Consider the following 22,144-nt stretch of genomic DNA (forward strand, 5'->3'; position numbering starts at 1 on the left):
CAGCGCTTCTATCCCATCCACTACAGCCCACCTGGAGTGTGGAAAAAGTTTCTGGCACGGCATCCAGCACTCTGCTTTCACTCAGGAGGATGAACTGTCCTTACAAGACAAAGATGCGCTACATTGGCGGGTGCCAATGAAGCCAGAACCGGTGCCGGAGGAGGTCTGCAAGAGCTGTTTGCAGGGCAGCACAGAAGTCCTTTACCAAAGGGAAGGCAAAGAAGAGCTTCTGCTCATGCACATGAGCAGGGGGAAGAGGTCCTAGCCAGCCACCCGTGAGCCCCCAGATGGCCCTGTCCCTGTCCCCATCCCCACGGCCACCCTCCGCACAGGGACATCCCCAGCCTGGGCACAGGGAGCTAGATCTGCATCGTGGTTATCCGTGCTTCAGGGCTCAGCCCCTTCCAGCCTCACTGCATCTCCACATCCCCGTGGCATCTCCTGACGCTGGATCATTTACAATGCCCGTGAGGCAACCACAAGGACTCATTATTATCAGCTAACGAAGCATCCAAGCACTAAACGCGCAGTCTGCGAGTGGATGAAGAGCTCGGGCTGAGCCCGAATTGCCACGCAGCGCCGGCTCCTCGCGCAGGGAGCAGGGCTGAGGCAGCCTGGCAGGACCATCCATCCCCTCTGAGCCATGAGCAGTGCTGGCTGTCCCCGCTGTCACCCCAGGGACCAGGCAGCCCCACGAAGGCACCGGCATCGCCTCTCCCAGCCGCACAATGGGCTTGCAGGGGCAAAGCCCTGATGCAGCTCCTGCTCCGAAGCCACCAGCCCTGGGGAATGAAGGACCCTGCTCTGCTTTTTGGGCTGCACCGTGGGGCTGTTGGCTGGCTGGGGAGGTGGGTGGGAAGGACACGGCACGTCCTTGGCCTGCAGCACTAATAACACAGCCTCCCTCGGGCTGCGTCTCCCTTCCCAGAAGGATAAATATTTGATAACAAATTACTTTGAAGATAATCCACTTAATCCTTCGCCATGTCTCCAGGTTTCACTGTAATTAAAGTGTGATTAATTTTCTAAAGGAAAGCTAAAACCTCTGCCTCTCCTCAGCCCATCTCCCCCAGCCAGCTGCCTGCAGCCGAGCGGAGCCTGGCGCCTTCCCCCTGCGCACCCCACGTGGCTCAGGCCGTCACGCCTGGATCCAGGGCACAGCAGCCAGATGTGCCTTCAGCACCGTGAAGGACACGCTGCAGAAGGGCACGAAGCCCCTGGGAGCTGCTCGAGATGCATCCCTGGACCGAGAAGGGGCTTTAGCCCCCTGCTCACCTCGTGTTGTCTGCCCCCAAAGCCCTGCCCAGCCCCTGTGCTCGATTTTGCCCTTTTCCCTGCCCTCAGCAGTTGATGTCTCTGCCCTGCTGCTGTCCTGGTTTTGGGGCTGGGGTCTGCAGAGCGGGTGGGATGCCACCCCCACACACTTCTGCGTCGCTCCGAGTGGCGTGCAGCTCTGCGCCGGGGGTTCAGGCGCTCAGCCTCACCGCTGCCCTCCCACCTCGCAGCTCTCCCATCACCTTTCCGCTCTTCCTGGCGCCAGACCCGGGCTTGACTCAGCTCATCAGAAATAGAGAGTGAGGGGAGGTGTGAAAGCCAGGAAAAAAAAAAAAAAAAAGAAGGAGAAGAAGAAAGCAAACCCAAGCAACCTGACTAAGGCAATCTGCAGCCTCCCCCGCCACCCCCAGGATTCCCAAACCTGGGATCTCAGGGCTGGGCCTCAGCGCCTCCCTGGGCCCTGGCAGTGCTGCTGGGGCTGGGAGCAGCTCTGACACCGCCGCACCTCTCACAGCACTTGGAGGGGAGCGGAGGAGCGGCTGAGTGACACCTCGTTTGACAGGGAAGTCATCTGGTGAACCTGTGAATTCGCAGCGTGACCCAGTGCCAGCTCTGCCCATCGCTTCCCAGCACAGCTAGCCCCGGCTCAGACACCCAAGGGTACTAAAAACTATCATTTCCTCCCTCTGTACCCCAAAACAGGTCTGACCTCCTCATTCCTTCACCCTGCTGAGACGGAGATCCCACACAGTCTTCGCCCAGGCCGCCACCACCCCATTTTGTGGCAGAGCAGCTCTCTCGGCCGGTGCCCTGGTGCTGGGAGCACAGACCTGGCCGCCACGCGTGGCTGCAGGCAGGGCTGCGCGGGTTTGCGAGCAGTTAGGAGCGATAAATCATTCACTCCCCCGAGCAGATGTGCCAGGAAGGGGCCAGGGCTGTCCTCCCTGTGCCCTCGCAGAGCGTCCCATCCCTCTCGCGTGGCAGGAGCCCCATGTACCACCGCAGCACCGCCGAGCATCACGGCCCCTCGCCCCCACCCGGGGAAATCGGGGCTCCCAGCAGCCCCACATCCAACCACAGGAATGCAAGTGACACCGTGCCCCTCCCGTCACTGTCACCTCACCCGGGGTGGCTGTGTCTGCGTGTCAGCCCCGTCAAGAGAGGTTTTGGAGCATGGGAATGCTTATTGCAGAGTAAATCCCACCCCAGCACAGGGAGAGTGGGAGAGCTGCCCCACACTTCGGCAGAAGTTAGCTGTAAGTACGCAGATGAAGCTGCATTATTCAGAATTATTGGGGTTTTCTACTGAATCCCGATAGCTGGTCAGTGTCTTTGATACGTATGAAAGTAAAGAGTGCTTTTGGAGCCACTGGCTCTCCTGGATATTTCTTGCTGCCCTCCCCTTCCTGCTGCACCGAGCAGATGTCCGAGGAGCCAGGCTGCGTTTGGGGACGAGAGGAACAGCTTGGGGACTTGGAGCCCTCCTTCACCCAGCTCCACCAGCCGGCAGCCGCCTTCTTTGCCTCTCTCCACCACCACATGAAAAACGAGCTCCCCAGCACGGTGACCATGGCATTGAGCTGCGATACACCTCCTGCTGCTCCCTGAGTCCTTGCACCCTGTAACTTGTTTTCCCAAGGGTAAATCCCAGCTGAATTTGGGATGAAACCCAGCGTGGAGCTGGCGAGGGCTGTGCGGGCAGGGCTACACCCATCCCCATCTGCTCCAGCACCTGGGCCCAGGTGAGGAGCGGTGGGCAGCAACTCCAACCCACCTCAATAGGCAACTCCAGCAGCCTTTCTGCCCCGCAGGGACCCCCGAGGCCTTTCCCTGGCTCAGCAGCGTGCCCTCGCCAGCAGTGACACACAGAGGACGGGCTGAGCATCCCCAGCACAGCTCCTTTCTCCCCAGGACACCCCCGAGAGCTGTGCCTTGGGCACTTGCAGGTCCACCTGACACACCACCAGCAGCTACATTTCGTATTTTTTCCCCTTGGAAACACCTCCTTAATGGGCACTTAACATCATGCTTAAGTGACAACGAATTACACATTTTATTTAAGAGCAGACGCAAGGAACAGTGTAATTCCCTATAGACTAATGGTGCATTTCCCCTCACAGACAGCTAATTAAATATTTAATCAGCACAATAGCCGGTTAAGTATTGTATATGGGCATAAATACAACCCAATACATTTCCACGCTACATTAAACTGAAGCTTGTAGACACTCGTCTCCCCAGCATCAGACACGACAGCTCAGTCAATGCATCCTTCGAAAGCAGATTCTATTTATTTTCCATCATATTAAGTAGGCATCATTTTGATTCTGTCCCGGCCGAGTGTATTACTCTTCAGCAGAACCGTATGAATAATCTGCATCAAACTGTGGATTAGGTGAAGATTGCTTCCTTCCTGCTCGGCAGCTCGCTGTGAGCTGACTGCAGATTTCAGTGAATAATTTCTCTTTGGATTGCATCCTGGAGCTCCAGCAGCGACTGGAGGGCCATTGTGCTCAGCGCTCCTCGGGTGCTTTAGAAGAGACGATCCCTGTCCGGAAGATTTAGCAATTAAAGCCAGAAACACAGGCCAGAAAAAAAAAAAAAAAAAGGAGAAAGGAAAGAATTCTGACTCTGCTCATTTAATGGAGAGAGCTAAGGGAAAAAGAGGTTAAAAATTAGTTTTTTAGACATGGTTTGTCACTGGTGTTTCAGTGGGTTGGGCATGTCAGTGACTGGGATGACCCGTGATGTGATTTGGGCAGCTCCCCCGGGGCTCTGCAATGCAAAATCAGCCCAAAGATGGGGCAGGCACAGCCGCTGGGCAGGAGGGAAGGGTGTAGGGCATCTGTTGGCACACCATCCGTGGCACCAAGGCTGGGATCCTACACCCTCCAGGCTGGCTTTGCCATGGGGAATCGCAGGCTGCCCTCAGCCTGGGGCATGAAGACACGCATCCTGTGGCCAGCACACCGGGCGTCACCCCCCGGCCCAGGTAACGCTGACAGCACAGCCTGCATAGCTATTGCCCAAGCAAGAGAACCATTTCTGGCATTTTCTCACATCCAGGGGATGCATTCATTCTGCGGGTGTCTTGTCTGGGGCTTGATTTCTATTCAGCTTTCTTACCATCTCCACTTCCCAAGCTCTCATCGACTCTGTTATAACCGCAAGAATGAGTCTATTTATAGAGCACGGTTGCAAAATGAATCAATAAACCCAGAGCAAAACCAAGGCCAAATCCCCAGCTCTGTGGTGGCTGCAGGGGTGCCCAAGTGCCCCGGCAGGCGTCTGGCGAGAGCCAGTTGGAAACCCAAGAGTTGCTCCAGGCACCAGTAGCAAAGCAGGACGGGGGCAGCTGGCTTTCTGGGCGACTTCAGACGTGAGCCAAAAGCCTCTTTTTGTTTGTGCTGGTGCCAGCCATCAGCCTGATTTCAAGACAAGCAGGTGGCACGGGGCACCTTTAGGCAGGGTGAAGCACTTCACTGCGTGAGAGGACGGAGATCCTGAGCATCATTCAACCGGGAGGGCAGCAGGGCAAATCCTACAAACTGTCCCTGTAACAACTGGAGGTTTTCAAGGTGTGTGAGCCAGCCTTCGGGGAGTCTGAGACTGCAAAAGGGTGAAGTTAGAGAATGATCTAAATATGGGAGGGACGTCATTTTTTTGTTGATTAGATTAGTTCCTATACAAATCAGCTACGTGACATAAAAGCCTTAACGTGAAAGAATCGCACAGGTCCTGCCTGTACCAGATTATCCCCCTGCCCTTTCCCAATGTACCCTCTCCAGCGGTGGTGTGAGAGCCCAGCCCTTCCCCGAGCAGTACCTCTGGGCGTGCAGGGATCGCAGCAGGGCTGGTGTGCAAAGGGGAAAAATGCACGCCTGCAGAGCAACAGCCCATGTACCGCACCGACTGCCAACGGGGCACGTCCCCAGCTGCTCAGCAGTGGAATTAGGGAAATTTGGGAATATGGTGGCCACGTGGCTGGCTGCAGGTGGGGGAACAGCCCAGGCACGCAGCTCAGACGATGGACTCGCAGCGCTGAGCAGGTTCGCGCCTCGCAGCGACCCGTGGTGGTGACGGCGTCACGACCTCATGGTGCTTCCCTCTCCCGTGCATTATTTCCTCCTCGGCCGGGCTGTGAGCGCGCCTGTGTGGTTACATCACCCCGGCCTATGTGCAGCCAGGCTTTAAGCCACGTGAATGCCCTCGGTTACACGCCCGCAGCCTTAATCGCAACCTGAATATCATCAAAGGTAAATCCGATGGCAGACAGGGGAGTGACGAGGCCGGGACCTGTCTGCGAGCACCCCCAGCCACCCCGCCTGCCTGCCCCCATAAATCTCCTCCCGTCAGGGAACAACACGTGAGTGCTAAGGGTGATTTCCACTTTTTTTTTTTTTTTCTCTTTGCTGCGCTGAGCTCAACCTCTGCAACAGCTGCCAGACGTCGTAAATCACCGAGCAAAATCCTGGAGCTCGGGCTCGCTGTCTTGTAAAACAAATATCTTCCAGATTTTGTAGCGCCCGATGCTGGTGACAAACTGTCAGTTGTCGGGTTCTTCCTCCTCTCTTCCATTTATTTCCTAGCCCCATGTCTCTGCTGCTCCTCGCCTGCTATATATCTCCCGTTTATTGTTATTTCTTTTCCCCCTTTGTTTTAATAACTCTTTTACTGTGGATTCTTGTAAAAACAGCTGCTCTAGCAAGTAAAAAAAAAAAAAAAAAAAAAAAAAAGAATATCTGGAAACAGATGCCCTGGCATTGCTTCAGCTGTAATCTGCTAGATTTATAATTCCTCTTCAGTTCAATATTGATTCAGAATAAAGCAACTCAAAACACACTGGCAGCTCGCAGCTTTTTGTAGCCTTCCCCGATATTTCTTCTTCCCTGCCATAACATTTCTTTTCTCTCATCCAAACAACTGGAAATGTACCGAAGAACAAAACAATGCCAGCTGATGAGAGACACCCAAGTGTCCGCAGAGCAGAGGGTTTATGTCTGGGAAAGCTCAACAGAACGCCATCGGCTGCTTTGTTTATTGTTTTAATTTATTTCCTCCTGCCCAGCTTTTGCTGTTGCCTCTCCGCATCCCTCCTTAGGTTGCTCCTCAGCCTGACGGGGACTTGGCAAGCTCCGGGGCTCACAGGGGAACGGGGATGCTCTGCGTGTGTGTGTGAGGGGACAGGCACCGGGCCCCCGGCTCCTCAGCCCCCGTCCAGCACCGCTCAGGGTGCAGTGAGTCCCTTGACACCTTGTCAAACCCGAGATAAGAGCACTTCCCTTTGACAAAGCTCTTTGAAAGCCCTCAAAAAAGGAGTGAAAGAGAAAAAGAAGAGAAAGCTATCAGGACATTTCCTTCAGGTCTGGAAAGAAAAGCGACCAATGCATCTCGGGGCGCAGAGGAGGTCGTGGCCTGGTGCGCACCAGCATCTCGAGGGCTCTGCTGCCACCCTGCATCCCATCCCCCCACAGCGCCCTTCTCCTCATGTGCTGGGCTTCCTGCCTCTCCCTTTGGAGAGGGAAAACACAGGGCAAAAAGCCTGGCTTTCTTCTAGCTCTCAAACACAAGAGCCCTTGGAGAGGACCTATTTTAAGAGCGGAGAGCATCCCCCCACTGGAGAAGCGGCTCGGCAGCGGCAGGCTCAGCACCGTGCCCTCCGCTCGGGCACTCGAGCCACCTGCCCGCAGCCACTTACGGCAGGAGGGGACACACGCCAGCAGCCCCGAGCAGCAGGGCACATGGGGAGGGGCACTCGTGTCCGGGGGGGCACCCACTTCAGCCTTGCACCGATGCTTCTCCCCTTGGGCAGGTAACTCTCGGCTCCCGTTCTGGGTTTGCCTCTCCCCTATTTCCATTTTGCAGCCTGGGCTCCTCTCCCCTCGGTGGGGCTGAGTGCAGTAACTCGGGGTGATATTATCCATCTCGTTTAAGTTTTTATGCAGTTCACTTATATTTTCTCATAACCAGCTTTATTTTTCCCTTTCTCCTGGGTGTCTTCAGCATTAGATATTTTAGTGCTGGTTTAAGTGCCTTCGTCCTTCTTTCCCCTTTCCATAAGGTTATTTTTTAACAGTGCAAGCAGAGTTTAGCACACTTTGAAAATAACCTCTGAAAGGAGGGCTTGAGCACTGAAGTGTTCCCGATCCACCCTGCAGAAGACCTCAGACCAAGCAGTGCTCCTCTGATCCCAGTGGGCATCCAGTGAGCCAGAGAGGAGCCAACTCCTCCTCCGGGTCCAGCTCAGCACTGCCCAAACTGCTCCTGCACAGCTGCTCGGAGGAAAGCCGCAAACCTCCCTCACTATCTCACGTATGCACTGGAGAACCTGCTGTAAGTTCCTCCTTGCTAAAAACCCCGTGAGCACAGTCAGAAAGCAGCCGGCTGCTCCACGCACAAATGGTTGTGACGGGAAACGGTCCGAGAAGCAAAAGCGAGGCTGAGGGCTATGGCGTTCAGAGCAGCCTTAATTATTAGAGCGTGAGCCTCCACGTCCCTCGAGAAGCACGGAAAATACTGGCTTAAAAATTCACGGTGTGATCAGAGAAGCTGGAGCCAGGGAGTTCTGGGGACATCCTTGCTGCAGCCAGCCTCGCTGGCTCCACCGGGCTTGGAGTCGGTCCGATTCGTTGCAGCGTCTCTGAGCTCAGAGCAGAGCGAGCAGACAAGGCTCATTGCCTATTCCAGGCAGAAAGTCTGCAACAACAGTTGTGGGGTTTTTTTTTCCTTTTTTTTTTTTTTTTTTTTTTAATAAGGTTACTTGAGAGGGAGCCTGGAGGAGACCCTCTCGCTCCTCATCACCGAGCCCCGCTGACGGTTGTGCACGGGCTGTCAGGGCTGCCTGGGGAAAGCAGCGGCAGGATGAAACCAGGCTGACGTGGTGCAGTGCAAGGGGTGGCTTTGCCTGGAGAAGCGAGCTCCTAGCCCACCACAAAGGCCCGGAGAGGAGAGCAGGAATGGCTCAGTCCCACATTTCTATATCAAGCTCTGCCACCAAGGCCGTGCCTTGCACATCTTCATCCTTGTGCAAGGTTCCTGGGCCCACAGCTGAGGATTTCCCCCAAAACTCCTGTGTTTGTTGGCATCCTTCCGTGCTTGAAAAGCGCAGCAAAGCTGTTTCCTCCTGCTCCACTGACATGCTGCCTGTTGTGCAGCCTGGCCCTGAGGTGGGTGATGGAATCGGGTTACTCCTGGGAAAAAAAAGAAAAAAAGAAAAAAAAAAAGTGTCCCCATGCAAAGCTAATCTCTGGATATGTTCATGCAACTGTTTGTAGCGTGTGAGATGAATGCGACCCACATCGCTCCTTGCTTTGTGCTCTGCTCCAGCATTTATCCTCCCAGCAAGCCATTGCCACCTCGCCCTCCAGGGCTGTGCTTCCACTTAGACATCAGCAATTTCCCCTGCCACGGGAGATCGGCGAAATTACCTAGCTGATTTAAGGCCAGGGGAGTTAAAAGAGTGTTTCGCTCCGGGAAACTCTTCCAACAGCTCGGTTGCTTTTGCACCTCTCCGGGCTGCTCCTTCCCCTTCGCAGCAGGCAGGCGGAGCAGCAGCCCATGGCCGCGCAGCTTCCAGCCACCCTTCTCGCCGGGCTCTGCTTGTCCAGAGCAAATGCAGGCAGATTTCCCTGTTGACTGCAGGGATTTTGTTCATTCAGGTGGATCCAGGGGGAATATTGACATGTTTGTTTTATTTATTTTTCTGCTAGAAGCTGCGCGTAGGTCTGTCCCGTACGGATTAACCTGCAGGCCGGTCACTCCGCAGCCAGCTCCCCACCTCGCTCCCCAGGGACCGGGGCTCGCGGTGTTGGTGCCCCTTCCCCAGGAGGGCTGGCAGGAGGGCAAGATGCCCTCACACGGGGCCAGGGCTTGAACTTTCTCATTAAAAGCTCCCTGAGCTATTCAAGTACTTCCACGGTTTTGCAGCGTCACGGGTGCCGGCTGGAAGCAGCTCCAAGTTTCGGGGGCACCCAGCTGAGCCGCAGAGCAAGGCTCTGCTCCTGCCCACAGGTGAGCTGGTTGCTGAGCACAGCACATCGCCATTTTGAGGGGAAAAAAAAAGGAAAAAAAAATCCAACAAATTAATTCAGTTCACATGAGATTTGAGCTGAACTTCAACCGGTAAATACTGAAGGATAAAGCAATGCCATGAAAAAAAGCCTGGTGACACAGCCATGTCTGAGGTTCATTTATTTTTTAAAGGCTTTTTCTTTTTTTTTTTTTTCCTTTTCTCCTGGTTAAAAAAACATTTACAGCAAAGAGGAAGCATCACCAGCATACAGACATTTATCCCCAGTCCCAGCCGGTGTGGCAGAGCTGGCTTTCTGGATGTCGTCTGCCACCGGTGCCCAGCGTGGACACGGAGGTCTGGGCTGGATTTTTGCTCTCCAACCCCTGCAGTGGCAACACGGAGCTGAACCCGAGCCAAAAACCTAGCGGGATCTTGAGTGGTATTTTGATCATCGCTTCCCCCTTGCTGTCAGAGGAAGTTGTGCCATGCCTCCAGCAGGATTTTCTTCCAGAGCCGTTGTGGCGAGGCTGGCACAGCAGCAGAGGGCACAGAAAGCCAGCTCTCCTCTCACTCCCAGCCTGAAGAGAGGGGCTGGCACAGGCGGGCGGCTCTCTGCAGCATGTAAAGGGCCCTCTGCTTTCCTTTACCCACCCCTGCAGGCGTCCCCAGGTCAGAATCTGGCCCTTCTCCAGTGTCAGTCCTTGCCCTGAGGAGCTGTCGCCAGAGGAGACCAGAAGGAGAGCACCGACACAGGGCTCTGCCATCTCGTCCCCGTGCTGCCGTGCCATATCTGGGGGCCTCATCCCACAGCTCCGGCTCCGTACGCTCCCCTTAGCACTTTGTGCTCTTCTCTAGCCCTCCACCAGCCCCTGCTGGCCGAGCCCCTCCTGCACCCCTGCTCCTCATCCTCCGTATGAGCTTTCCTGGCACCGCTGCCCCTGTGCTGCGCCCTCCCCTGCAGCATCTCGGCACAGGAGCTGCAAGCCGGGCAACCCAGCTCACTAGCAGAGAGCTTCCACACGGGGACTGAGCTGCTATTAATTTATCCTGTATTTGTTTTGAAAAGCACCTCGGCAAGGTACACTATTTCCCTTTCCAACTAGAGGCTTAACATCCGCAGTCCTTCTTCTGTCTCAGAAGCAAATCCCCATTTATTTTGCATGCACCTGATTAATCCCCAAGGCATTACACCTAGCGGGCCAAAACGAGAGCTCTGCCTCTGCTAAAACACTTCAGGAGAAAGAGGAGAGGGAGAAACGCTGGGCCTTTAGCTGAAGAGACTGGCTTCAGTGCAGCGGTGTTTCAGCAGCGCGCCAAAGCTCGTGTGCGGGTGTCGCTGGTGCCATGGAGCACAGCGAGGAGGCAGCTTGGACGCCAGCAGCTTTTCTGGGGCTCCTGGACGTCTGCCCATGGCTTTGCTCAGAGCCAGGCTCGCTGGGCTTGCAAACACTTCTTGGGGGTCCTGCCAGGCCACCCAGGTCCCTGCTGTGACACGGCGAAGTCCACCCATATATTGTACAGGTGGCTGCATGGTGTATAAATGGTTTTACTTGGTAACCCCAAGGGGATTCAATCCATCACAAAGCGGGTAGGAGAGACCCAAAGCATCCGTTTTGAGCGTGATCACTGATGAGCAGACAGGGTGCCCTTCCTACGAGGCTCTTCAGACGCTTTGATCATCCGGGATGCTCCCAGGTACAAAACTGATCTACCTGCAGCACCGGCCAATTTCTGCCCCAGTTAGAGCTCGTGCGACTCCGCTGAAGTCAATTTACCAGGCAAACATTTCATTTAGCAAGCAGGCTCAGAATCCCACATTTAAGCATATGTCAAGCCAGCCAGTAGCTTTGTTTTAATTAACTCTCCAACTCTGTGGCTGTCATTTCTTTATATAAATGAGTATGTTCTGCCAAGGGCAGAACGCGATCCTGTGCGAGCACCTACAGACCTCTGCTGGGGCACGAGCGCTTCTCAAAGGGGGCAGAGGCAAGGAAGGGGCTGGGGGCGTTGCTGTAGGGGTCCGCACGGCAGCGATGTACTGCAGGATTAAAGCAGAGGCAGCAGAGCTTTCCAGCCTAGGTGCTCGCAGAGGAAGCAGGGGTAACGTAGCCGTAGCTTTCCTGCAGGATTTTGGTGGCCGTGCATTACTCAGCAGTGGCCAAAGCCTCCAGCTGCCGGGGGTGGCTCAGCGATGCTGGGGGTCCCCTCCGCTCTCCGGGCAGGAGCGGAGGCGGCTCACGGGTCTTCTCCGCCCACGAAGGAACAACGGGAGGGAAATCAGCCGGCGACAAATCCTCATTTATAATTAAAAGGGGAGCAGGAGCTGCCTGAACGTGCCTTAACTCGGGAGCTGCAGCCTGCGCCCCACAGCTGCTCCCCGCCAGCAGCTGCCCCCTGGCGGCCCGGGGAACTTTGGGGAAGTTCAAAGCCGTTTGCTGCTGTTCTGAGAAATAACAACTTCTTTACGTTGGAAAAGACCAAATTTTTTTTTTTTTTTTTTATTTTTAGCGATAACCCCAGCGGGACGCTGCGGTGCCACAGCCTTGCTGCTGGCATCAGCAGCGCCGGGCACCTTCCTAGTTAAAGGGGCGAGTTGGCTCGTAAATAAGGAGTGGATTCACCCCCCCCGAATTTTGGGATATTCCCCAAATTCCCCCAATTTTGCTGCCGCTGGTGCATTTAAAATAAAAAAAATGATAAAAATAAATTAAAAAAAAAATAAAAGGTTTAAAAAAAAGAACACGTGCCGAGCCGACCCATGCAGTTTACGGGCCGGTAGAAGGCAGCTTAATTAACCCTGCGGTTCCCCGCAGGGCGCTAATCGCGTCGGGGCGCCTCCCGCAATTAGCGCGCGGGCCGCAGGGAGGGGCAGGGCAGGGGAGGGGGGGCGTGGCCTGTGTAAGCCCCGCCCACTTTCGGCGTTTGTGGGCGTGTCCCGGCGAGGCCCCGCCCCCGCGCGGAGCGGAGCGGAAGTGCCGGAGTTGGCGCTGCCGCGCGCGGGGCAAGTTGGGCTCCGGCGGGGCGGGGGCGGCTCCGCGCCCCCTGCTCGGCTTCGTCCGCTGCTGCTGCTCCTGCTGCTCCTGCTGCTGCTCCTCCTCCTCCTCCTCCTCCTCCTCCTCCTCCTCCTCCTCCTCCTCCTCGCCGCCGCCGTCCTTCTCCCCGCGGCTCCCATGCGGCGGAAGCAGAAGCGGCTGCTGCAGGCGGTGGGGCTGGCGCTCGCCGCCCTCGTCTTCTTGCCCAACGTGGGGCTCTGGTCCCTGTACCGAGAGCGGCAGCCGGACGGCGGCGGGGGGGCGGCCGCCGGGCAAGGGGTGGCGGCGGCGGTGGTGGAGGTGGGGGCTGGAGAAGAGGCGGTGAGTGAGGGGGGAGGTACTGGGAGTGTGTGTGGGGGGGGGTAGTGGGAGGGGGGTGTAATGGGGGGGCGCTGGGAGTGGGAGGGGAACTGGGAGGATACTGGGAGGGTACTGGGAGTGGGGGAGAGGGCTGCTGGGGGGTTACTGGGAGTGTGAGGGGTCCTGGGGGGCTCCTGGGAGGGTGTCGGGGCTACTGGTGGGGGTACTGGGAGTGAGTGAGGGGGTTCTGGGGGGGGTACTGGGAGTGTAGGGGGTGCTAGGGGGGTACTGGGAGTCTATGGAGGGAGATGGGGGGGTACTGGGAGTGTGTGAGGGGCTCGGCGGGGGGTTCTGGGGGGTGCTGGTGGGATCCTGGGAGTGTGTATGGGGCTGCCGGGGGGGTCCTAGGGGTGATTCTGGATGTGTGTGGTGTGCTGGGGAGGGGGTCCTGGGTGTATGGGGGGTGCTGTGCATGTAGGGAGTGCCCAGCAGTGTGGGGCTGCAGTGGGTGGGGGCAGAGCTCAGCTGCGCTGTGTGCTGTGTTCTCTTCGTGCATGCCTGGAGGAGGGGGCTGAGCTCTTGAGGACCCTCGCCTGTATCTCAGTGCCTGGGGGGGGGGGTCTCACCTGGCCCCTCTGTGCATGGGGAAGGGGAGCAGCAGGGATAGGAGGTGCGGACCTGGGGGGAGGCAGCCCCCCGGGAGGCTGTGGCAGCAGGGAGGCTGCCCGCCTGGGGAGGCTGCCTGCAGGGAGGGAGCCAAGCGCGGCTCCCGTGAGAAATGGGAGCAGCTGTCTTGACGTAAGCTGAGGAGAGAAGGGGCTCGTGTAGGGGATGGGTCGGAGGTGGAAGGCGAGTACTTTCTTGGCAGCTTATGGATCTGGAGACCAGAGGTCTGCTTGCTTTTCTGGCAGGGCTTGGTAAGGGAATAAAGCAGGATCTTTGCCCTAAGGAGTAAGGAAGGGAAGTTTGCCCCCTCCTTGCAATGGAAAGAATAGTAATTGTATCTCCCAAGGGCGTCCCTTCTGCTCCATTTCTCTTCACCTGTCTTGGAAAGGTACGGGGAACGCGCATCACCAGTTACTTCAGGGTCCCTACGGACCTTGTGGCAAGGGCTTGCAGAAAGCACCGGGTGGAGCGTGACAGCGATGCCTGTGCCCTTATCCTCCTCCGGGGAAAGAAGAGCACGTAGCTGTTCCCATCGGGGCGGGGGATACCTGCTGGGTACCTGCTGCTTGGTGGTATTGCAGCAGACGACTGCGTTCCTTGCTCGTCCCTCTGGGGTAGTAACAGGCAACTTAAGAGGCAAACCCCTCTGCTTAATGCGAGAGACAGGAATGCTAGATCACCCGGATTAGACGTTTGTAAGCTCAGTTTAGCTGCATTTACTTTTGGCTCTGTAATTGCTTTATCCCATCCTTGGTTTGGCTTTGTACCATTACGAATGATTGGGGCTTGAAAGCCTGAAATGTCAGTGTGTAACTATCGGTTCAGCTCCGTGTTCAAAACCACTTAAAACTCTTAGTTGTCTCAATCTTCCCCTCCTCGGAGACTTGCCATTACGACTGCACCGTAAAGGTGGAGAAACTTAGTGTGGCAATTTCTGCTCAGGGAGCGAGGAGGCTCCAGGAACGAGGTGCTGAGGTTGAGCTCTTCCTTCCCAGCAGAAACATTTTTCAAATTCAAGCATTTTGGGTAAGCCCAGACATAACCATGATATACCATGCTGATAGGGGAAGAATAAAACAGGTCAGTCGGTACCTGCCTTAACATGGGATTGTGTAGCAGACCCCAGACCTGCCCAGAAATCCTTTTAATTCCCAGTGATCCTTGTGTGCCCGCAGTTCCTGATGTTACTGCCTTATGCTTGTATTTCTGTTGCATGCAGGCGATCTATTTTGCATGACTGACAAAATTAAGCCCTGTAGGCCACTGCTGCACAGCTTCACGTAGTACGGCGAAATGAAGACCAGTGTAAAATCATGCCTCTTCTAGAGGTTGTGAAGGAGGAAGGCGGTAATTATTCTTAGGCTTCAGAGGTCCTTGCTGGAGGTAGCAGTTAACGCTGGTTAAATCTACCAGGGCTGAAAATACAATAACAAGCTGACTTTTTATTTTTCATCTTTCAAAATCATCCCTGCGCTGCGGGCCTTGGGTCGGAGCAGCTGTAGGCCAGGCGGTTTGTACGGTGCAGTGCGTCACTGCTGGTTTCAGTGTGTTGTCTTCTCGGAATTAAGAAATGACATGTTGCTTGTTAGACAGAGCGTTCATCCTATTTTTCTTTATGCTATGTCTGTTTGAAGCATGATGGCTGTCAATAAACTGAAATCTACTGTTTTGGGTGTGTGGTGAGCTGGGCAGGAAATGTCTGTGCCGATTATAGGAGAACTTGAAATAAAAGCTCTCTGCTTTTGTGTAAATCGGAGTTGCTGGGTCTTAGGCTGATGGCTCAACCTTCCTGTCTAATTAATGGGGAACTATGGGTTGCAGTGGGGCTGGCAGTAAAGGTACATGTCCATCACATGCATATATTTTTGAAGGATCAGGCCCTGAAATGATAGCTTGTGTTACACTGAGCAAGGGAAAACATACCCTGAAGGACAGCTGGCTGTCTTGGTAAAAATATTTTCAGATGATGCAGAATGAAGATAATTTTCTTTTTTTTTTTTTTTAACTGTTGTCATAGAGTTATCTGCCAGCTGACTGCAGAGAGTTTGTCTGTTGGGTGTCCGCAGTTCTGGTGGTTCCTGTCTCTCTCCCGTGGTCCTGACAAATACTCACGGTTTTGGTACTCCCTGATCAACTTCCAGGTTGTAGGTGAATTTACTGTTTGTCTGCTCGTTCATGAAGCTATACAGAGAATCTGACTTCTTAACACCAGTACTCTAGTTAAAGACCACAGGAGGCTGTATCATTAAAAGAATGATGTACATAGCAGTCAGGAAATATTTTTTTCTTTCTGGCTTTAATTTGCCTACTTGCACAAGCTAATCTTCGAATGAAGACGTATCAGGTGTGATACAGAAATGAGCTTTCCAATGAAATCTCTGTCCGTGCTCATTGTTTTGCTTAGTGTCTGCTGTTCGGTAGTTTTTATCTTTCAGAGTAACAGCAAATGGCAGAAAAGTTTTAAGAAACGGATTAAAATGATAAAAAAGCACTTCTTAGAATATACAGTTTCAGTACGAAAACTTTTTAAATTGTGCCAGGAGTTTGTGTAGCAGTGTGCCTTGCGCGGCTTGTTACCTTCAAAATGGCAACGTATCAGTGCACGCTATTTTACTTCATTTAATCTTTCTACTGGCTGAAACAAACACGTCAGAAATTAAGCAATCAGAAGCCATGTAAATATATCCTAGGAAAGATTATGCTAAGTTGTTTCTGCAGAAGTGCCTAGGTGGCTAATTGCTTCTGTATTTACATGTTGAGGGGAAACACGGTGCCTGAAAAGAATGCATTGCGTTAATACTGGGGTTAGGTTGGTGTTCTTCTGTCCTTCTGCTGTCGGGTTTCTTCTTCTGGAGCTCTGCTGGCTGGCTCTCCATCCCTGGGGAGAGGGGATGGCCTCGAGTCATTAAAGTCCTGCTAGAGATGTCATTAGGAAAGCCAATTCATTGAGTTTCTTTGTACTACACCTGCATGTGAGGAAATTTCCTTTATCATTATGTATTTACAGTTGCTCATCGGATGATATGGACTAGCAAGTCCTTTATTCATGAGCCTTGTAACAGCTTTGGCAGGTGTGTTGGCTTTCAATAGGGATGATAGGATCAAGGTGCTAAAATGTTTCTGCTGACAACAGAAGTATTAGCTTAGTAGCTTATGCTGATGAGAAAAAATGGCAGTATGTGTATATTGGCGTGCTCACATAGCGCAGATTGACTTCGGTGTAATTTCATCTTTTTTAACAAGTATTCGATAGGTAAAAACATATGATCTGTAGGTGTGGGGGACTGCAAGAGAAATTCAGCCTGTTCCTTCTGTCTCCAATCCCCGCTGTCTGCCTCAGAGGCTGCTGGGCATCGTCAGCTGAAGCGTTTGATGTGTGGTCCTGCAGTGTGCAAAACCACAGATGCGGTGGGCTGTGGGCTGGCGGTTTATGCTTGGGCTAATGCGAGTATTTACGTGGTTTCTAATCCTCTGCAGATATGCTGCTCTCTACCTGTCTGGTCGGGCAGGAGATCTGTGTGATGTGCCCTGCTAGGGGAATGGGGCATTTGAACTCTGGGAGAGATTAAGCTTGAACGTCTCCTTCTCTGAATTGCTGGATAAAAACATTGGAGCAAATTAGCAGCCTTTCATTTTACGCATTTCATTTGATTTGATGCATGCTTTATAAAGTCATCCTGTAGCTTGTTGTAATAGTAATTTGTGTTCTATAAATTCACTCGCGAGCATGATGGACGTGTATAAATCACATAGCTGATGGTGTGGTGCCCTCTGCTGCCAGCTGTACCTGGCTGCTCCTGGCTCCACAACAAGACACGAGCTGCAAATGAGATTGAAAAAGGCTTTGCAGCCTTGAGAATGCAGCCCTTGGGCAATTTGGGGTTGTAAACTTTGGCTTTCTTGCAATTAGGCTTAAAGTATCCAGGCTGTTTTGCTGAAAAAGCAGCCCTGTTAGGGGCTGGGTGGGGAGCAGCGCGGTGCTGCCTGCACTGCTGCTGCTCACATCGTCTTCAGCAGAGGAAGATGATCGGCTTTGCCATCCCGGCCTCAGGGTAGCAATGAAACTGTCACCGATTGTCAGCTTCACGTCGCGGCTGGCAAGCGCTGGCCGGGAAGGGGGTGGCTTAGCAGGCTTCCCCTGCTGCCAAGGCTTCCCAAGGGCTTGGGGAGAGGGAGAGGAAAACCGTCCTGCTCTCTGCCAGCCCGAGGTGAATAGAAAGCCAACTCGTCGTGCTTCCCGTGCTGATGTCTTTGGCAGCTAAACTGGTCGTGCCATAGACCTCGCTGCCTGGCGGCTCTCTGCCCTCTGCGGGACGGCTGTGTTATCCCTTCTGTTTGCTGGTTGCTTGTCCGCTGATACAGAGGCAAACTTTGGAAACCTTATTTTGATAAGCACAGAGTAAAACAGTTGACAACTGAGAGCTGAAGTGCAGGTGCTCGAGATAAAAAGCACTTTTTTATGCCTGATTTCTAGTACAGGCTACTGTAAAGTTCATTATTTTGGTGCAGCTGCAAAATGAGCAGTTTCTCCTGGACTAGTTATGTGTGGTACTGCAAAGCAAGCTGAAGTGAAAGCCCTGTTTCCTTCTCCAAAGGAAGGAGAACAAGGGTTTGGAGCACATGAAGCGGCTAACCTGTCTTGCAGCCGTGAAGTCTTGTTACTCCTTAATTGGTGGTCTTACCTGTGATGGTAACGCGGAGCTGAGAGCACAAACAGGCTGTGCTCTAGCTCCTACGCTGCATGAAGATGAAAGGTGTATTATATTTGCTGTTCTGCTGGGGTTCTCCTCTCGTAGAGCACATGCTGTTACCAGCCCAGCCATGCCATGGCTAGCTGTTCAGACGTGCTCTGTCCGAAGCTCTTAAAAGCTGTGGTGCGTAATTCCTGTACTTGAAGGAAAATTGTGGCAAGAAAACTTTCTGGCTCCTGACACCCCGACTGCTTTGTAGGTCACCAGTGAAAACTGTAATCATACAGAACAGCAGAGCTGTTTGTTTTTCCCATATGAATGGGGATCGGATGGTGATACAGCGAGATTTTTGAGCAACTGCCCTTACAAATACCCTGTCAGGTAACCGCCGTGCATTTGACCAAGTGGGCTGAGAAAATAATGGGAAGCTTCTGACTACCAGCAATGTGTTGAAGTCAGGCAAAAATGCTTTCTAGCAGACCTTGAGTTACATAGTGCTACCTTCCACTCCCTATTTAAATACAATTGCAGTCATTGCTATAAAAAGATAAGGAGCAGCCGTTAACCTTGCTGTCACTCTTGTTTGCTTCCCTGGGGAGCCACCTGTAACCTCGCTTGCGTCATGTAGGAGCAGGTCTGGGTTAACACGGAGGAAGCTGTTACCCTGGTGTAAGAGCAACCCTGTGCACTGCTCGTGTCTCTGCAGCCCTGTCCCGACCCAGGCGGCACGGGCAGGTAGCCCTCGGGCTCCCCCTGAAAAGTGCGGAGCTGCTGGGGGGAGTTCAGAGTTGGTAGGAGGTATTGCTCTCTGTGCTTGAAATATCACTGGGGGGAAAAAAAACCACCTTGTGCTGCAGAAATGCATTTGGAGCTCCTGTGAAAGCAGGTGTTCCTACGTGCTAGCTCGGCGTCGTGCTGAGTACAGCAGAGCTGTCGTTTGTAGGCTTTTACGGAGTGCACCCCAACCAGCATGTAGCGTGCCCACTTTTATGGCACAGTGTGCTTCAGGGTGGCAGAAATGTGTGTGAGAGCAAAGCTGCTGTGGTATTTACCATCAGAGGACTTTGCCTCTCTCCAGGGTCCGTCATGCCTCATGTTTTCCGTGTTATCTCTGTAGAGCGACCTCAGTCAGTTGTGCAGCTTTAAATAGTTTGATAACATAAATATTGCATGATACTGTGCAGACACGGGGACAGAGGTGGCTGCAGTAACTTGGTGCATATGAAATCCTTGAAGAATAGCAGAGAGGTGCTTTAAAGTTAAGTGAGTGGAATGCATGTGCACATTTTCTGCTGGATCATCTTTACTGGAAAATTGGAAAGGAATTTTTCCATAGCTGAATGGATTGAAAACTGGAAAAATCTGGTGGCATATACCGGGATGGTAATGGGCAGCTTGGCCTGGGAGTCCTCTGCTTCTAGGGAGAGCTATAAGAGAAACTCTGACTTGACTTCAGATCCCAGTTTGTTTGCAAAACCGATAACTGTCAATGTTTTTTAGCAGTGAACGGAAAGCATGAATCTGTTTATCTGATTTCGGACTCCTGAACAAGTCCTGATGCTCAAGTAGCTTTCAAGTGTATAACAGTGATGCTCTATCCCCTAATCCCTAGCAGGTGCCTCCCCCCTCCTTTGTTTTTATATTTTTTTGTTGTTTGTCATGAAAAAAACTTTCAAGCTTTTCATTGTCTCCTTTAAGAGTTTCCTTGTGGTTTTACTTTCAGGTCTGGCACGCTGCTCATGCCTTTTAACAATCCAGGGAGCTAGAAGTGTTACTAGTCCTGCTTTATTCAACTTGGAGCATAACCCCTCGGTGGTAATGGTATCTCTTCTGTCAGTGTAACTGACACCGTGGTGTTATTTGCTGCATTTTGTGTTACCTTGCCTGGATAATGGATAGGTAACAAGGATGGGAGTGTTTATCTACACGGCTTTGTTACGAACATAAGTAGCACTGGATATCAAATTATGGCTGACGTGTCAGACTGTGCCTCTTTTGTTAGCAGATTTAAAGGGTCTGGCCACGATTGCAGAAAGCTACAGATAAGTAAATCGATGTGTAGTGCAGTTAGCAGGCTGCCCCTCCTTCCCAAATGCTTGGGTAGTGGAGTAACCTCTGCTGAGCCTGAGATCTGCTGGCAGCTCTGCATCCAAGTCCTGCGTGCCCCCGAAAATATCAGAAATATGTCACTTGACAGTTCTGCTTATTGTTCATAAACGTGATAAAGCTTTAAATTGCAGCTTCAAAGAAGGGAGGTCTACCACATCTTGGTCCTTAAATCTGCTTTTCTTTCTAAATAATTAGCTCTTTTCCCTGCCCTTTTGCAGTTGCTTCATTTTCTCTAATCTTAGCTCCAGGGTTAAAAGAGAGCTCTCTAGAGCATATATCTATAATTAAGGCTTTTCAACCACAGCTACAGCGGAGCGTAAGCAGCGCTCCAGTCTTGCCAATACTCAGGGAAGAAACTTGTTTTAGTGGAAAAGCTGCTGATTTTATTGGAACTGAACTCTTTCAGCTACCCCACTCGTGGAGTTCCCTCTGATGCTATTTTGTGCCTTCCTGCTTCACTAAGTTACCTTTTTCAGGTCGATGACATTTTCTGTAGCTCACAAGAGAAAAGTTACTTATTCTTCCTGTCGCTTTCTTGGAAGCACAAACTACCAGCTACAGCAATTAGCGTCCATCACTGGCGTATTCAGAAAGCTTAAAATATCATTGAATTTATTTTTAAGGCCTGACTTCTTTGGGTTTTGCTACAACTCTCTACAGGCATCTTAAGGCAAACTACGTTCCCGTTCGCTGTACCGAAGGCTGGTGGTGTTCATCAGGCTTTTGTCTCTTGGAAATCGGGACACGAGCACATGAACGTGTTGCTGGGATGATGTCTCCTGTTGTCTAGGTGCTCTCAGATGTCTTACAACTACTGTGAGCGAGAGCCTACTTAGAGGCAGCTACTAAATGGTAGCTGATGGGCTTGAAATTCGTACTCTGCAAAATGTGGCTTGTATTTCTGTAGCCTTTGATTTCCTTTATTGTTGAGTCAAATTAAAATGACAAACAGTTAAACATAGTGAGGGTCTCAAATGGAAAACCCATTGCAAGAGAGCTGGTGTAAAAAGCGTGAATATTGTGACTCTTCCCTTGGCAAGAAATACAAAATAAAGGGAAGGAAAATGGAGTCAGCCGAGACTTGAATGCAGAGCAGCACCCACCCTTTAAGTTTGCTCAGTGTTTATTCAGTGACTGTGTCTTCCAGTCTCAGCCTCGTATTAATCTTTCAGCTGCAATACTTTTTTTCTCTCCAATTAGCACAAGAAGTAGCAGAAAGTAACTTCTAAAAAAATCGTCTCAAGGCGGTGGATGCTGGCATCCTTTCCCGTTACGCTGAGCACTGCCTCTGCAGTGAGGTCACTGATTTGTGCTCAGAGCTGCTCCCCTCAGCACTGATGTGTGTTCCTTGCATGTATGTCATGCTCAGCTGATGTAGCAGTGACTTGACACGTTTCCCTGATGTAGCTTTTGAATACAAAACTGTCTATTCTGTGTGGTTGCGGGTTCGCAAAGTGACCGCTCAAGCCAAAATCTCAAAAAGCATTGCAGTGTATTTTTTTAAAATGTATTGAAATAATGACCAGCCAGGGTGTTAAATTTCAAAGGAATGGTGAAGAGTGTTTTTTTTCAGGTACAAATACTAGAACTTCCATCTTAACCTTGCATGAACTCTTTCTGCCATAGAACTTCTATTCAGTAATAAAAATAAAGGAATTGCAAACTGATAATTAATTAGTCTGTCTCCTGCAAGAACTTTCTGGATAAATAAAATCTACATCTGTATATGACTACTCTTTACCCAAATTCTTTGAAGGAGAATGGCAGAGAAGGACCTGGGAGTACTGGTTGATAGGCAGCTGAATATGAGCCAGCAGTGTGCTCAGGTGGCCAAGAAGGCCAACAGCATCCTGGCCTGCATAAGAAGCAGCATGGCCAGCAGGTCGAGGGAGGTGATTGTCCCCCTGTACTTGGCTCTGGTGAGGCCGCACCTCGAGTACTGTGTTCAGTTTTGGGCCCCTCGCTACAAGAAGGACATGGAGGTGCTCGAGCGAGTCCAGAGAAGGGCGACCAAGCTGGTGAGGGGTCTGGAGAACAAGTCTTACGAGGAGCAGCTGAGG

At 52.3% G+C, this 22,144-nt stretch overlaps 1 protein-coding gene across 2 annotated transcripts in view; it reads left to right on the forward strand.

Moving 5' to 3' along the window:
* Positions 1–12,245: 12,245 nt before the first annotated feature.
* GALNT10 (polypeptide N-acetylgalactosaminyltransferase 10) overlaps positions 12,246–22,144 on the forward strand; it is an 87,193-nt gene continuing 77,294 nt past the window's right edge. Inside the window, exon 1 of one of the 2 annotated variants that reach the window (XM_048057165.2) lies at positions 12,246–12,639. In XM_048057165.2, coding sequence (XP_047913122.1) covers positions 12,457–12,639 — 183 coding nt within the window. In that variant the 5' untranslated portion in view covers positions 12,246–12,456. The remainder of the gene's footprint in view (positions 12,640–22,144) is intronic. The other variant, XM_048057166.2, reaches the window with a different exon arrangement.

The sequence above is a fragment of the Anser cygnoides genome, chromosome 14, assembly GCF_040182565.1.
Source record: "Anser cygnoides isolate HZ-2024a breed goose chromosome 14, Taihu_goose_T2T_genome, whole genome shotgun sequence".
NCBI lineage: Eukaryota > Metazoa > Chordata > Aves > Anseriformes > Anatidae > Anser > Anser cygnoides.